General features: G+C 41.4%; 1 protein-coding gene across 1 annotated transcript; it reads right to left on the bottom strand.

Moving 5' to 3' along the window:
• Window positions 1-766: 766 nt before the first annotated feature.
• Window positions 767-16,391, bottom strand: LOC138740070 (uncharacterized). Its single transcript, XM_069892495.1, has 6 exons — window positions 16,315-16,391; window positions 9,138-9,269; window positions 8,366-8,491; window positions 4,263-4,410; window positions 1,330-1,421; window positions 767-929 (listed from the first exon to the last, which is right to left on the bottom strand). The coding sequence occupies exons 1-6, from the start codon at window positions 16,389-16,391 to the stop codon at window positions 767-769; spliced, it is 738 nt and encodes a 245-aa protein (XP_069748596.1).
• Between the last annotated feature and the right edge of the window lie 294 nt (window positions 16,392-16,685).

The raw sequence follows: 16,685 nt of genomic DNA on the forward strand, positions 1-16,685 counted from the left end.
TACTAAGTTATTTTATGGAAATAAGCAACAAATTGAATAAATATCAAAACTAATTTATAAAAATAGCACTGGCCGTAGCAAAAAATGTATTGCGATCACTTGGATGACCGATTCCCTCTACTTATAGCACGATGGCTGTGGAATTGAACAGCTGTGGGGAAAAAAAAAATCACATATAACTTAAAGAAAAAATACACTTTTGTAAATGTCTGGCAGCCATACCTGGACCACATAAGGACCCCAATATAGTAATAAAAAAAGAAAAAGGACAATAAATGCAACTATTATATATATTTAAACACAGTTTCCTCTATTGTATTCTATATATTTAAGAGATATGTAAGCTTTGACAGTGTGCAGATCTGTTTGTATGGAAGGGAGGAGGGAGTGACTGTTTTGTTTTTGTTTGTTATTGTTTGTAAGAAAAAGGTTAATATATTGTAATATTGAAACATTTTATTATGTATATTTTTGAAAAATAAAACAAAAATAAAATATTCAAAAAAAATGCACTTAAATGTCTGGAAATGTATTTGGTCATTAATTCCTCATTCTGCAAGTTCGGCAAAACCTGTCTGAATTTTGGAGTCTTTCTTTGCATTAACTACACTTTCAAATTTTGTGGTGTTTGCAAAATTTGAAACTGTGGATCTGATCCCTGTGCCCAAATCATACTTTTGTTCAAAGATTCCTTTCTTGATTAGATCATTATTCCATATTTTCTCTCCTGAAGGATTAGGATTTTTATTGTTTCTTTTACTGCACATCACACTTCAATAATAATCCTCTTAGCCATAAATTTTTCAATACATTTTATACCATCTGTTTTATGATTTTTGAAATATTCATTTCCTGTGATTTGATATGGAGCATACTGAATTTTTGATTTTATTTTCTCTGAAGATGGATTACTGGTAGAGCCACTCCTCCTGTAATGAAAAACCAGATCCGTTTAATTCATTTCATCTTGTACTTCAAATAAAATAGCACAATCTGTTGTGAAATCAATTAATAAGTACTAAAAATAGCATAATATAGGATGGCTTCATAACTATCATGACCTGATTTATTTTATAAAATCAGCCGACACCCATTTCATTTTAATATTATGTAACAAACCCAAGCTTCAGCCAGTTTTGCGTTAATTTCGCATAAAATCTAACTCTTAACAAAACAACTAATTTAATGTATTTTTTAATGTTTTAAAGTGAAGTCAATTTGGACCTCATCAAGTTAATCAGAGCAAATCATGTAAAATTCAATACTATTTTATTCAATGGTTTCTACTGACATTGTATATCAGTCAAATAGTTTTTCACTTTTACTTACCCGGATGTTAACTTGTACCGGGAATCCTTGTGATCATCTGCCTTCCAAACATATTTACAATATCTTGAATTTGTCTTGAAGATTTCAAGAATCTGAAATATTAAAACATTTCAATATCTTAATTTTCCAGATTGATTATTTATATATACATAATTACAAGTTCTCGACTTGTAATTATTTATATATACATAATTACAAGTTCTCAACTTGTGATGTTAAAAGAAATACACTCCACTGTTTGCAAAATGAAAGCTATATGAAATCTATAAATACAAAATTATTGTGCAAATGCTTCATCTATTTGCATGAAACTCATCTCTGCAGTAGTTAAATGGAGACAAACTATTAGAGTAGCAATCAAAGCCCCTTTTTCTATTATTTTGAATCATACAATCATGTTTAAAAAATTTAACAAATTATTTTTCAGATTTTTCCAAAGTCCTAGTCACTTTTCTTTGGCTTGGCTTCGCGGACGAAGATTTATGGAGGGGGTAAAAGTCCACGTCAGCTGCAGGCTCGTTTGTGGCTGACAAGTCCGATGCGGGACAGGCAGACACAGTTGCAGCGGCTGCAGGGGAAAATTGGTTGGTTGGGGTTGGGTGTTGGGTTTTTCCTCCTTTGCCTTTTGTCAGTGAGGTGGGCTCTGCAGTCTTCTTCAAAGGAGGTTGCTGCCCGCCAAACTGTGAGGCGCCAAGATGCACGGTTTGAGGCGATATCAGCCCACTGGCGGTGGTCAATGTGGCAGGCACCAAGAGATTTCTTTAGGCAGTCCTTGTACCTTTTCTTTGGTGCACCTCTGTCACGGTGGCCAGTGGAGAACTCGCCATATAACACGATCTTGGGATAGCGATGGTCCTCCATTCTGGAGACGTGACCCATCCAGCGCAGCTGGATCTTCAGCAGCGTGGACTCGATGCTGTCGACCTCTGCCATCTCGAGTACTTCGACGTTAGGGATGAAAGCGCTCCAATGGATGTTGAGGATGGAGCGGAGACAACGCTGGTGGAAGCGTTCTAGGAGCTGTAGGTGATGCCGGTAGAGGACCCATGATTCGGAGCCGAACAGGAGTGTGGGTATGACAACGGCTCTGTATACGCTTATCTTTGTGAGGTTTTTCAGTTGGTTGTTTTTCCAGACTCTTTTGTGTAGTCTTCCAAAGGCACTATTTGCCTTGGCGAGTCTGTTGTCTATCTCATTGTCGATCCTTGCATCTGATGAAATGGTGCAGCCGAGATAGGTAAACTGGTTGACCGTTTTGAGTTTTGTGTGCCCGATGGAGATGTGGGGGGGCTGGTAGTCATGGTGGGGAGCTGGCTGATGGAGGACCTCAGTTTTCTTCAGGCTCACACCAAGACACAAGAGAAACTTGTCCGTGAACTACTCTTTGCAGACGATGCCGCTTTAGTTGCCCATTCAGAGCCAGCTCTTCAGCGCTTGACGTCCTGCTTTGCGGAAACTGCCAAAATGTTTGGCCTGGAAGTCAGCCTGAAGAAAACTGAGGTCCATCCTAGTCACTTAATTACTGGAAAACTATCAATAAGATTGAAAGAGTGCAGTGAAAAATTACTAGGATGTTCCTAGCATTTGAGGAACTGAGTAACAGAGAAAGGTTAAACAAATTAGGACTTTATTCCTGGAACATAGAAGAATGAGGGAAGATTTAATTGAGGTTAGAGTAGCAGTTAGTGTAACACTGTTACAGCTCCAGCAATCAGGACCGGGGTTTCAATCGTGCGGTCTTTAAGGAGTTGGTACGTTCTCCCCATGGCTGCGTGGGTTTTGTCTGGGGGCTCCTGTATCCTCCCACTGTTTAAAATGTACTGGGGGTTGTAGCCTCATGGGCCAAAATGGCCTGATACCATGCTGTATGTCCAAATTTAAATTTAAAATTACAATGGGTAAACCTAAAATTATAATGACCAAAAGCAATTGAGCTTTTTCCACTGAGGTTGAGTGAGATACTCATCAGAGGTTAAGGGTGATAGGGGGGAGTTAGGGGGAACATAAGGGAGAATTTCTTCACAAAGAGAGTGGAGGGAGTGTGGAATGAGCTGCCAGCTAAAATGGTGAATGCAATTAACAATTAAGAAAAAAATTGGGCAGGTACATGGATGGGAGGGGTATGGAGGGATACGAGGGATATGGACTGGATGCAGGTCAGTGGGATTAGGCAGAATAATAATTTGGCACAAACGCAAAGGGCTGAAGGGCCTGTTTCTGTGCTGCAATGTTCCATAGGAGGAATTTAATACTAAAGGGTTAAACTTTAAAGGTGAAAGGGGATCTGGGGACATGTTTTTCCACACAGAAGGTAGCAAAGGAAGTGGAGAAGACATACATTTATAGCATTTAGCATGAATTTGAATAGTCGCTTGGATAAGAAAAGAATACACGGCTACTATGGGCAAATGAAAATGATGTGCATGGTTGATTTGGGCCAAAGGGACCATTTCTGTGTTGTAGATAACTGGAATGCCACTGGAAGAACTGTTAGGCCAGTGTTTTTTGGAGTTGCTGGCTCTTCAAGAGGCAACATTGCATTCGGATGCAGATACTAAACTCCCAATCATTAAATTCCCCATGAAATATGGTTTAATTATGCTTACTAATATCCTGGGAATGTTTGTAGGTGTTCTTTTCAATTGACATTTGTCATTATTATTGCGGGGTCTCGTTTCCAGAGAAGGGATGGCAATATAACATTATTGTCAGTCTTTTCACAAAAATGTCTTGCACTTTTCAGTCCAATTATATGTGCTTTATTCAAAATTAATATTTTTAATAATATAAAATGCTTGAACATTTGTCTACAGAAATAATTGAAGCAATATTTAAATACATCACACATTTTGCTCTAAGTAATGTAACAATTTATACTTATAAAATATATTCATATCCATAGTTGTTAATTTATAGAATGTAAAATTTTCTACCTGTGAAATAATATTGTTGGGTATTCTATCATAAATGTATCTCATATATTCTACAGTCATCTCCAGGATAGATGCCACATCAGTTCTTCTTCCTTTCACGTATGGCAAAAGCACTCGTAACTGGTCACAACAGTCTTTAATTCGTTCTCTAATTATAAATGTTTTAAAAAGTTAATTAATTACTCTTCAGTTCTAAAGAAAGAAAAAAATACAATTAATGATCAGTTAACAAAGAATTGCAGGAGGAACTCAGCAGGTCAGACAGCATCCATAGGTACAAATGTTCAGTCAACATTTTGGGTTAGGACTATCAAAACTAGAGAGGAAGGGTGATATCATGAAGGGGGAATAAAACTGGGGAGAAGTGCTTAGAAGTGACAGGTATAGGACTGAGAGGTGGAGAGACAAATAAGGTGTGGGTGGAGTAAGAGAGATGAGGGGAAGAAAAATGTGCAGGAGTGGGTAAAGAGATGGAAACAGTGGAACCAGATGGGGGTGGGGGTTTACCCAAAATTAGAAAACTCAACATTCATGCTTTTGGGTTGAAGGCTATCCAGGAGGAAATTGATGTGTTGTTCTTCAAGTTTATGTTGGTCTCATGCGGAGAACCACAATGGTTTATTTGTGATTCAAAGCTTAAGCTTCCTGTAGCCAACCATTTTAACTCACCAACCATTTCTACAATTGCATGTCTGTTCTTGGCTTAATCCATTGTAAGGGTGAGGCTAAACATAAACTTGAGGAACAAAACATCATATTTCTTCCTCCTGGACAGCTTTAATCTTAACTGCATGAATATTGATATTTTAAATTTCAGGTAATGCCCCATCCTCATCTGGTTTCACCATTTCCACCTCTTCTTTACCCCCATGCTTGCTTTTTCTCTTCCCATTCCCACCTCTCTCTACCCCCTCCAGTCTCTCCTCTACCTGTCTCTCACACCTTCTGTCCTGTACCCCATCACTTCTGGTCACCTCCCCACGCTTCTTATATCAGTATTTTTCCCCCTTCCTTTAGCCTTGATAAAGAGGCCAGACCCAAAATGTTACCTGACCATTTCTACCCATGGATGCTGTCTGATCTGTTAAGTTCTTCCAATAATTATTTTTTTGTTCAAGATTCCGCTGCTTTTGTGCTTCTCGATCAATAAGATTTGGCCATTTGACATGCCCTATTGATGGAGCAAATGTGCAATTGGAATTCTTTTCATCTTGAATTCTACATTCTCACCAAGTACTTTAATCTCTTTGAATAAACTTGCTTTTTCATTCTAAATGTCCATTTCTGGGAAATATATTTCCAATATTCTCAAGGTGTACAAGTTTTTATTAATCCAAACTATTGGCAAGTCATCCAGACAATGCATTACCCTGATTTGTATTAAGATTTTACAAAAGAGAAATGAGTTCTCAATAGGTACCTCCCCCTTTTTTTTTTAAAAATACAAGCTACATTGTCATAAGACTCAGGAGATAAATAAGAAAGTCTGCAGCTTGGATTGTAATGCAATACACAAGTGTGCCGGAGAAATTCAGCAGGCAATGCAGCATAAGAGGGGGCCAGGGCAGATGTGCTGGAAATAGAGGAGATGGCAGTAAAGGGGAAGCCACATTTATTTTTGAAGGATGCCAAGTTGATGGCAGTAAAGGGGAAGGAAGCCAAGTTGAAGGAAGCCAAGTTGAAGGAAGCCAAGTGATGGCAGGAAAGGGGAAGCCACATTTATTTTTGAAGGATGGCATCTTGGATGTTCCAAAATGATTCAGAATATCCGAATTATTCTTCAAAATTATAGCTTCTTGAACCTGTTAGCCTGCGGTCCTTCCACTGCGCTGACCTTTTTTCCCTCCTCTCCTCCCTCCTCTCCCCTCCCCCACCCTATTTATTCAGGCACCAGCCTGCCTTTGGCTCACACCTTTGGCTCAGGACAGATGCTGTGTGACCTGCTGAGTTTCTCCAGCACTTTGGTATATTGCATCATGAGGCTCTGAATTTTTCTGCTGTTCATTTCTGAACATCTCAGAAGAAGAGAGTGGTGTGAAGAGTTTAAGGCAAGAATTACAGAGGGAAGAACTTTGCTGTTTGATGACATTGGTGGAATGAATAATTTGGGATGGTCAAAGTGCCAGAAACAAAAGGATGCATTTATCTTGGGGAACTGTAGAGTTCAGGAGATATTACAGAGATGTAAAAGGGAGAAACTGTGAAATGCTTTGAAAACAAGGACACACATTATGAAAATCAGGGCTTGGTTCAATCAGGGTATTGTAATCAGAGAGCACTGGGAGGATGAGGAAAGTAGCTTTAGATGGCTTCAGATTTAAAGTAGATGACTTATAGTTTGATAGAACAAGGAAGGCTTGCCAGCCATGGTTTGGAATGGTCAAATGTAAATATTACAAAGAATTAGATGAAAGTTTTAAATGAAAATTGCTGAGAAAGTGGCACTCAGGCAATTTAACATATGTAATGCTCATCCATTTTGTTAATTGCTTTTTAAAAAAAAATTACATATAAGCTTACATACAGAGTTTTAGAAAAGAAAGCACATAACAAATCATTTGTATACATGTAAGATGAAACAAAGTCAAGAATTTCTTAATAAACATAAGAAATAATAATTCAAATTGCTCTGTAAAATCATGTTAAACTCATTTGCTGAGTTAAGCCAAATAAAAAGTGATTTTTTTTTTTTTAAAACTAAAACGACATCTAATCTACCCCATTGTATAATAAATAAAAATGATTACGTGGATCCAATGGTAACATCCAGAGCACACAATAATTCTTAATTCTTCCAATTTTAATAACATTCCAAGAATAGGCCCCACAACTTTATAAATTGAAACTTTCAATCTTTAATATTTTATCTAATTTTCTCCAAACTTAAATAAGACATTACATCATATAGCCACTGTGTATGAGTAGGGGATGAATTAACTTTCCATTTCAGTAAGATTGCTCGTCTGGCTATCAATGTGGTAAAAGCTAAAACTTTTTAACTAACTTTTTAAGTTTATATTAATACCTTCCTAGATCCTAAAGTATTTAAGTTTTATATCTTATATATTTCTCAACCTCTCTCAGTATTTCCTATTATTCAATTTCTCTTAATCTTTCACGTGGAATTATATCTCACAAACATTTCTATTCCAGTGTGTACAGTATTATTTAACACCAAAGTTCATCGTAATTTATTAGATGACCTCCTGATTATGTGCAAGAATGGAGGTATAATTTCCCCCAAGAGTGTCCATCATATTTGAATTTTCATGTTACCATTTCTAAAGGATTGTGTTGTTTAAAGTAATCAATCACTGCATTATTTCATGCAAGTTCCACTGCCTTTATATTCTTCTGATCGCAACTAATCCTGATTGGCATGATTGGTGTAGCGGTAAGTGCAATGCCTTTATAGTGCCAGCAATCGGGACTGGGATCCGAATCCTAAGCTGTCTGTAAGGAGTTTGTATGTTCTCCCCATGTCTGTGTGAGTTTTCCCCGGGAGCTCCAGTTTCCTCCCACTGTTTGAAACATATCGGGAGTGAAGGATATTTGGGTGGCACTCCTAAATGGCCTGTTACTGTGCTGTATATCTAATTTAAAATATTAAAATTTTAAATAAATCATTATTAGATGTATTGGTTTCCCAAAACACCACTTCAGCATTCAGATTATTCTTAATGTATCCAGTGCATATCAGATGGACAAATTGGTCTCTTTTTTTCCCCCAAAAGTTTTTTCAAGCTACAGCAACACTACACAAACTATACACAGAACTACATCTAAACATACTATTTGCATTGTAGGAAATTTGCGATAAGTGGTAATCAATAGCACCCCTTTGTTTCATGCAAAGTTAATGCACAAATGCAATAAACTACATGCTATTCACATTTTTAAATAGAAATCCTGTTATAATTTACAATGCACTCTATCTTGGGGATAGCAAATGATCTCCTTCTGTAGGGTAACCATTCAACAGTGAGTGGGTTGCATCATCAAGACAAGCCACGTTTCCATAATACCCAACATACCTCGATAACCTTCTAAAATAAAGTTCTTTTTCAATTAGTTTTCTTTTCATAGAGTGCCCCAACTATTACCTTCTCATCTGTTCCAGGTTACTATGAAGCAAAGCATCTGTGCAACGCTTTTTGCAGATGTGTTCAAACGATGGAGATTCTGGCAATTCCAGTTGACATGATGCGTCATTTTCTTCAGGCTCCAAGCTGTATAAACATGTCATTGAATAATATTAATTCATCTTTTTTATTGCACCCGTTTTATTATTCTAATGATAAACATAAAACTACAATTAAATGCACCCCTCGAACATATGCAATTACGGGACAATGGCAGAGATTTTTCAAAAAAGACGGATGGTGTGGTAAGATGGGAGGATAAAGGACATTCCCTTGCAGAGATCAACTTGTCCCATTCATGGATTGCAACATTTTTCCAAACAAAAGTAAAATCACAATCTATCTTGAAAATATGAAGGTTAACCAAAAGCCACCAATTTCATAGCATTGATAGACAAATATCACAGCACTCAAGGAACTTCATTGCTCTGAGCACGCATACATCACATAAAACTACATTTAAAATATCAGAAGGAGACACTTATTTATGCCATCCTCCATTAAAAAAATTCATTGTCTGGAATTTCAAGTGAATTAAGATTATTTTCTCAAAATTTATAAAATGTAGTTGTCAGCTCCAATCAAATATTTGTGAACATCAGAATATTCTAATTAATCCAGTGAATAATTGTTCACATTTTTCTTCAACTCCGATTTGCTCTGGTTATTTTGTAATTACGGTTTATACACAACTAACACCAGCCACTAAGTAAAATTTCTGGCACTACCTTACCTTACAGTTGGAGTTAAATTATGACCTTTCACGTCAGACTTATTCAAAGAATCACGGTCCTGCAGTAAAATAAAGGAATTTTTTTTTTCCAAATGATAGTAGACCACCAGTGTTCTAAGATAAGCCACTTTACTGAAACAGAATAATTTTCTAAGCATTCCAACTATCACAATCCAACAAATTTTATGTGGTACATATAATTGCAGCAGTGAACCGGCCCCTCTTGTCACACGCGGTCAGCGGGGCAGCCGCAGCAAGATGGCATCGCGGGTCCTTCTCTTCCAATGCAGATCAGAAGCATGCATACACACTTATGTCAGCATGATGTAAATTCCGGGATGCGAGGGGTGGGCCCCAGATGGCCTTAAAAGCTGCAGTGTGAACTTCAAAGAAAATCAGTTCTGCTAAATGAGTTCACAGCCTGCCTTCTCAGTTCTTTCGCTGCACTCACGTACAACCCACTACACTAGTGACCCCAACAAATCTCCACATTCTGAAGACTCGGCATAATGGACCCCGCAGCTGAAGGCGCCATTGCATTAAAGTTGCAACCTTTCTGAATGAACAGGACCTGCACTTGGTTCGGTCAAGCGGATGCCCAGTTCCAAGTCAAGCAGATTGCCTCGGATTCGACAAAATACTTCTATGCCGTCAGCTCACTAGACCAGGAAGCCACTTCATGAGTCAATGATCTCAACCTGGCACCACCAGAGGAAGGTAAATACATGGCTCTAAAGAACCTCCTCTTTAGCACTTATGGGCTACCACTGTGTGAAAGGTCTGCCAGGCTCCTTCACCTGAGTGGCCTAGGGGACAGGACGCTGTCCACCCTCATGGACGAGATGCTCACCTTGGCAGAGGGACACAAACCCTGCCTCATGTTCGAGCAGGCCTTCCACGAGCAAATGCCCAGACATTCGGCTATTACTAGCCAATGTGGATTTCAGCAACTCACGTAAGGTCACGGCCCAAGCAGATGTCCTCTACTGCTCTAAACGTGAGCCCACAGACATAGTCAACTGTGTTAAAAGGCCGCTGCCCAAGCCAAGTCCAACACATGAGCAAGAACCCACCCCACTGCCCATGAACTGAAAGGTCTAAGCCAAAATGCTGCTTCTACTACCAACGATGGAGCGCAGGGGCACGCAGGTGCCGCCAGCCGTGCTCATTTTAGGAAAACGACATGGTGGCCATGGCCAATTAATTAATGGCCATGGTGGCTGGCCAATCAAACATTCTGCTGCATATTTGGAACAGGATCTCGGGCCACAGATTCCTCATTCCCCCTACATCACTCATGACAAACATGAGATCTCAAGGCCCCACCCTGCGCGCAGCCAACATCACCACCAATAAATCTTTTGGCAAGAGGCGCATCCCTGTGCGTTTCGGCAAGACCACTTTCAAATGGTCATTCACATTGGCATCCGTGGACAAGTCTCTTCTAGGTGCAGATTTCCTGCGTGCACACTGTCTATTGGTCCATTCAGAGACTTTCCAGACAGTACACCTTGGCACATCCAACAGGCCAGCCACCCAGCTCGCCTCTGTGGAGACTTTGCACGGCTAATACAGCCGCCCTCTTGCCAGCTATCCCTTCGCCCCCAGTTCACCATGGCCATGCCGAAGTACAGTGTCCAGCACCACATGGCGACCACAAGCCAGTGCATTCTCCAGCCTGACATCTGGCCCCTGACAGACTCAACCTCGCCAAGGAAGAGTTTAAGCACATGGAAAAACTCGGTATTGTCTGCTGTTCCAACAGTCCATGGGCCTCTCCCTCCAATGGCAGCTGGAGACCCTGTGGAGACTAGACACCTCAATGATGTGACAATGCCCATCCACTATCCGATCCCCCCATATCCAAGATTTTGCGACAAACTTCCACAGTGCACGCCTCTTCTCCAAGGTCGACCTAATAGAGATACCACCTGTTATATAGTCAGAAATAATGTGAACTATTTTGTACCTGAGTAAAAATACACCCTTCTCACTGTAGTAACTGTAGTGCACCACTGTGAGGTATATGTATATGAGTATGTGAATAGTTTCCTGAGATGGTAGAAGACATCTGTATGTAAAGTCTCTTTTGTTCTTTGAATCTTGCATCTCTAAGTTACTTAAGAAGCCTCCCAAGTAATGACAATCCCCAGACCCACACTTCAGGTCTGCAGCTCCAAGACCTCTCACTGGACACCAATGGCGTGACTTTACAATGTCTCCACAGGCCAACCCTGACCACTTGTCCCCGCCCAATGGCGACGAATGATTTTCGACACATTACATGGCCTCTCCTATCCCTCCATCCATATGATGGTGTAGATGATATCCTCCCATTTCGTCTGGCCACACAAGCAGATTAGTGAATGGGCAAAAACCTGCATGCAGTACCAGACTGCAAAGATCCAGCAGTGCACCAAGCCCTGCTTTCAACACTTTGACACTTCAACTCGCAGGTTCCAGTATGTCCTCTCAACATAGTGGGCCCCTTGCCAGTCTCCCGAGGGTCGCGCTACCTGCTCACGATAGTGGACCGATTCACCCAATGGCCAGAGACCATCCCCATCCCAGATGCCACCACCAACACTTGTGCCAGATCTTTCCTCTCCACCTGGATCTCCCGTTTTGGAGTCCCAGTACACTTAACTACCAACTGGGGGGCCCAATTCACCTCTGCCCTTTGGAACAAACTCTCCAAGCTCCTGGGCACCCAGCTACACCACACCACTGCCTACCATTCCCAGTCCAACAAATTAGTCAAGTGGTTTCATTGTCACCTTAAGTTGGAACTGATGGCACAGCTTCAGAGGCTGAACTGGGTGGATGAACTGCTATAGGTCCTCCTTGGTATACGCACAGCACCTAAGGATGACATCAAAACCTCCTCAGCAGAGATGGTCTATGGCGAAACGCTTGCAGTCCCAGGCCAATTCCTCCCTTCATCGCCAGGCCAAGTCTCATACTGGAAAGGCTGAGAGACAAATTGAGATCACTTGCACCACCACCACTATTGTGACACTGTCAACCACCCTCCAATTACCCTGCAGACAAACTCCTGTGACTATGTGTTTGCCTGCAGGGGCAGACACAGGCCACCCCTCCAGCGTCCCTATGAGGGACTCTACAAGGTGCTCCAGTGAAATGCATCTACTTTCACTCTCGACATCAGGGACAGAGAGGAACCTCTGACACTGGACTGAGTCAAACCAGCCCACCTGGACTTGTCAGAGCTGGTAAAGGACCCGCTGCCAGTACGTAGAGGTTGTCCACTTACCACCAGTGCCAGTTCGGGGATGGGGGGGTTGTGTGGTGGCGCATATAATTGCAGCTGCCAACCGGCCCCATTTGTCACGCATGGTCAGCAGGGTAGCTGCAGCAAAAATGGTGTTGTGGGTCCTTCTCTTCCAGTGCAGACCGCAAGTGCACATAAGCGCTTATGTCAGCGTGATGCAACTCATCAGGACACGAGTGGCGGGCCCCAGATGGCCTTAAAGGCTACAGCATGAATTTCAAAGTAAATCACTTGTGTTAAATGTTCTTTTGATGCACTCACGTGCAACCCACTACCATGCTGTACGGTACTTGACTGGGTTTTTAAAATATTCATTTACAGATCACTGGCACTTCAGGCACCAGCAGTTCCCTCAGGAATTTTTTTTTTTTATGAAAATTCTCCATGTGTATTAGTATGGACCTTCACCCACCCCAACACTAAATGAAAATTCTCCATGTGTATTAGTATAGACCTTCACCCACCCCAACACTAAATGAAAATTCTCCATGTGTATTAGTATGGACCTTCATCCACCCCAACACTAAATGAAAATTCTCCATGTGTATTAGTATAGACCTTCACCCACCCCAACACTAAATGAAAATTCTCCATGTGTATTAGTATGGACCTTCATCCACCCCAACACTAAATGAAAATTCTCCATGTGTATTAGTATAGACCTTCACCCACCCCAACACTAAATGAAAATTCTCTATGTGTATTAGTATGGACCTTCATCCACCCCAACACTAAATGAAAATTCTCCATGTGTATTAGTATAGACCTTCACCCACCCCAACACTAAATGAAAATTCTCCATGTGTATTAGTATGGACCTTCACCCACCCCAACACTAACGTCCCAATATCCACTGCCGAACAATAACAGATTCATGGAGCATCTTCAAAAACTTCACAGAAGCACAAACTACAGAAAGAAGCCAAAGCAGTGAAGGAAAGATTAAAAAGTGAGGCATAAACCTGGGGTCTACAAATACCACTCTGACAATGACAACAACATTCATTACAACATTCATTCATCCTGCAAAGGACTAGACACAGGAAAACTCATTCCCACATTTTGTCACCAAAGGTGAAGGGCCAGTAATTCTGGGGAAGGCTTCCTTCATCAATCAAAAATTACAAGCTGCGTATCTCTCCATTGCCACCATGCTCTACCCACACTAGTATGTTTCCTATTATACCATGGGCTCTTATCTTGTAAAGTAGCCTCATTTGCAGAACTCTGTCAAAGGCCTTCAGAAAACCCAAATACACAACATCTACGGGATCTCCTTATCTAGCTTGATTGTCACTTCTTCAAACAATTCCAATAGGTTTAGAACCATAGCACAGAAACAAGCCCCTTCGGCCCTTCAAGTCTGTGCAGAATCATTTTTCTGCCTAGTACCACTGACGTGCACCCAGTCCATAGCCCTCCATTCCTCTTCCATCCATGTACCTGTCTAAATTTTTCTCATTTGAGCCCACATTCACCTGGCAGCTTGTTCCACGCTCTCTCTGGACCTTTTTACACTGCGGGCAAGCGGTGACCCTACTTGGACTCGGGTGAAATTTAAGGGAAGGCAGGAAGGCAGGGTGTCCTCTCCCCCCAGTGACACATTTCACACTCACAGGAAGTCCGACCGGAAGAGAGCGAGAGAGCATACACACTTTTACATATATATAGAGCAATTAACAAATAGCAGAATTAACTGATTTATTGAGGTTGACAAGCTTAAATGTTGAAATGACGACTCAATGATGCAGCACACAAGCCCTGATGTCACAACGCTTCCCCTGCTCGGTCATTTGCTGATTCAGACCACAGGGAGAGGGTGGCCCAAGAAAATTACCCGGGTCTGCAGGGCTGCAGACCCAGGTCATTTTCATGGGCCGACATTTTCACACCACCTGTTCATGGGAGGGTGCCCGAGAAAATTTCCCAAGAATTCCCATTTTACATAGCAGTTTAAAAAGGCCTATTGGGAGAAGAAGTTCTCCCCCTTAGGTTCTCCTTAAACTTTTCCCCTTTCACCCTTAACCCATGTCCTCTGCTTGTATCTCATCCACCCTCAGTGGAAAAAGCCTATCTACGTTTACTCTGTCTGTTCCACTCATAATTTTAAACACCTCTACCAAATCTCCACTCATTTTTCCTCACTCCAGGGATTAAAGTCCAAACTTCTTTAACCTTTCCCTGTAACTCAGATCCTGAAGTCCAGGCAACATCCCAGTAAACCTACTTTGCACTCTTTCTATCTTATTGATATCTTTCCTGTAGTTAGGTGACCAAAACTGCACGCAATCCTCCAAATTTGGCCTCGCCAATGTCTTATACAACTTTACCATAACATCCCAACTCTTATACTCAATACTTTGATTTACGAAGGCCAATATGCCAAAAGCTCTCTTTACAATCCTATCCACCTGTGATGCCACTTTCAAGGAATTATGTATCTGTATTCCCAGATCCTTGTTTTATATTACACTCATCAGTTCACTCCCTTTACCCTGCATATTCTTTCTTGGTTTGTCCTTCCAAAGTGCAACATCTCACATTTGTCTGGATTAAATTCCACCTGCCATTTTTCAGCCCATTTTCCAACTGGCCCCATTCCCTCCACAAGTTTTGAAAAATCTTCTTTGCTGTCCACAACGCCTCCAATCTTAGTGTCATCTGCTAATTCGATGATCCAATTTACTACATTATCATCCAGATCATTGCTATAGATGACAAACAACAAATATCGTGGAGGCACATCACTAGTCACAGACCTCCAGACTGAGGATCAATCATCCACCACTGCTCTCTGGCTTCTCCCATCCAGCCATTGTTGAATTAAATTTACTACTTCACCATGAATACCAAGTGTCTGAGCCTTCCTGGCTAAACTCCCATATGGGTCCTTGTCAAGCAAGATTTTCCCTTAAGGGAAAATATTTAACAATAAATTGTAGTCATGGAAGATTGTTTTAGCAATTCAACAGTTATTCAGTAGGCTCACTGCCCATGGGAAGCTGTTCCTCAGCCTGGTGGTTGTGGCTTGAATGCTTCTGTATCTTTTTACTGACAGGAGAAGCTGGAAGATGCTGTATGCGAGGGGATAGAGGTCCTCCATGATTTTGCAAGCCTTCTTTAAACAACAATCCTGCTAAGTCACATCAATGGGGGGTGGGGGAGGGGGAAGAGACCCCAGTGATCCTCTCTGCTGCTTTTATAGTCCTATTGATTAACCTTGAATCTGATGCTCTCCAGTAACCACATACTGTGATTCAGCCAGCCAGAATGCTCTCAATTGAGCTCCTGTAGAAAGTTGACTGAATGGTGGCCAGTATCCTTACCCGCCTCAGCCTTCTAAGGAAATGCAGTCAATGTTGCGCCTTCCTGACCAATGAGATGTTGTGCATCTACAATAGGTCACGACCCAAGTGGACTCTGATAAACCTGGTACTCTTCACTCTCTTCCCAACCCTGCTATTAGTGTCAGAATCAGAATTTATTTGTTATGAACAGGTCATGAAATTCATTGGACAGTGCAAACATTTATATAAACCACCTTACAAAATAAATAAAAAAGTGCAAAAGAAAAACTCAAAGTAAGGCAGTGTCTGTGGTTAATTGTTCATTCAGGAATTTGATGGCAGAGGGGAAGAAGCTGTTCTTCTGCATTAAGTGCTCGTCTTCAAGCTCCTGGACCTTTTTCTTGATGGTAGTAGTGAAGAGGGCCTGCCCTGGGTGGTGAGGGTCCTTGAGGATAGAGGCTGCTTTCTGAAGACACAGCCTCCTGTAGATGTCCTCGATGGAGTGAAGCCTGGTGCTCTTGAGTTTCTTCTGGTCTTGAGTATTGGCAACTTTGTACCAGTGATGAAATCAGTCATAATGCTTTCTTTGGTGACATACCAAATTTTCTCAAACTCTTCACAAAGTTGAGCTGCTGCCAAGTCTTCTTCATGATTGCATCGACATGGAGGCCCCATCATTAGCAATGGTGACAACCAGGAATAATCCACGAATCTGAGTCCCTGCCCCATGCACCAACTCTTCAGCCATGCATTCATCTGCCATAACTTCCTATTTCTGCCCTCACTGGCATGTGGCACAGGCAGCAATCCAGAGATGACCATCCTTGAGGTCCAACTTCTTAGTTTCCTTCCGAGCTCACTATATTCTCTTCAGGTCCCCATCCCTTTTCCTATCAATGTCATTGGTACCAACATGGACCATGACTGCTTACCTGGCTGCTTACCCTCCTGCTTGAGAACGCTGTGGAC

The sequence above is a fragment of the Narcine bancroftii genome, chromosome 7 (genome assembly GCF_036971445.1).
Source record: "Narcine bancroftii isolate sNarBan1 chromosome 7, sNarBan1.hap1, whole genome shotgun sequence".
NCBI lineage: Eukaryota > Metazoa > Chordata > Chondrichthyes > Torpediniformes > Narcinidae > Narcine > Narcine bancroftii.

What these genes read in the sequence shown, in the direction of transcription:
- LOC138740070 (XM_069892495.1), bottom strand. Translation starts at nt 16,391, where the DNA reads ATGGGGCCTCCATGTCGATGCAATCATGAAGAAGACTTGGCAGCAGCT. An exon ending in AACCTGGAACAGATGAGAAG is followed by an intron (nt 4,411 to 8,365) that starts GTAATAGTTGGG and finishes ATTTATAATTAG; the next exon opens with AGAACGAATTAAAGACTGTT. An exon ending in CCAACAATATTATTTCACAG is followed by an intron (nt 1,422 to 4,262) that starts GTAGAAAATTTT and finishes TTAATATTTCAG; the next exon opens with ATTCTTGAAATCTTCAAGAC.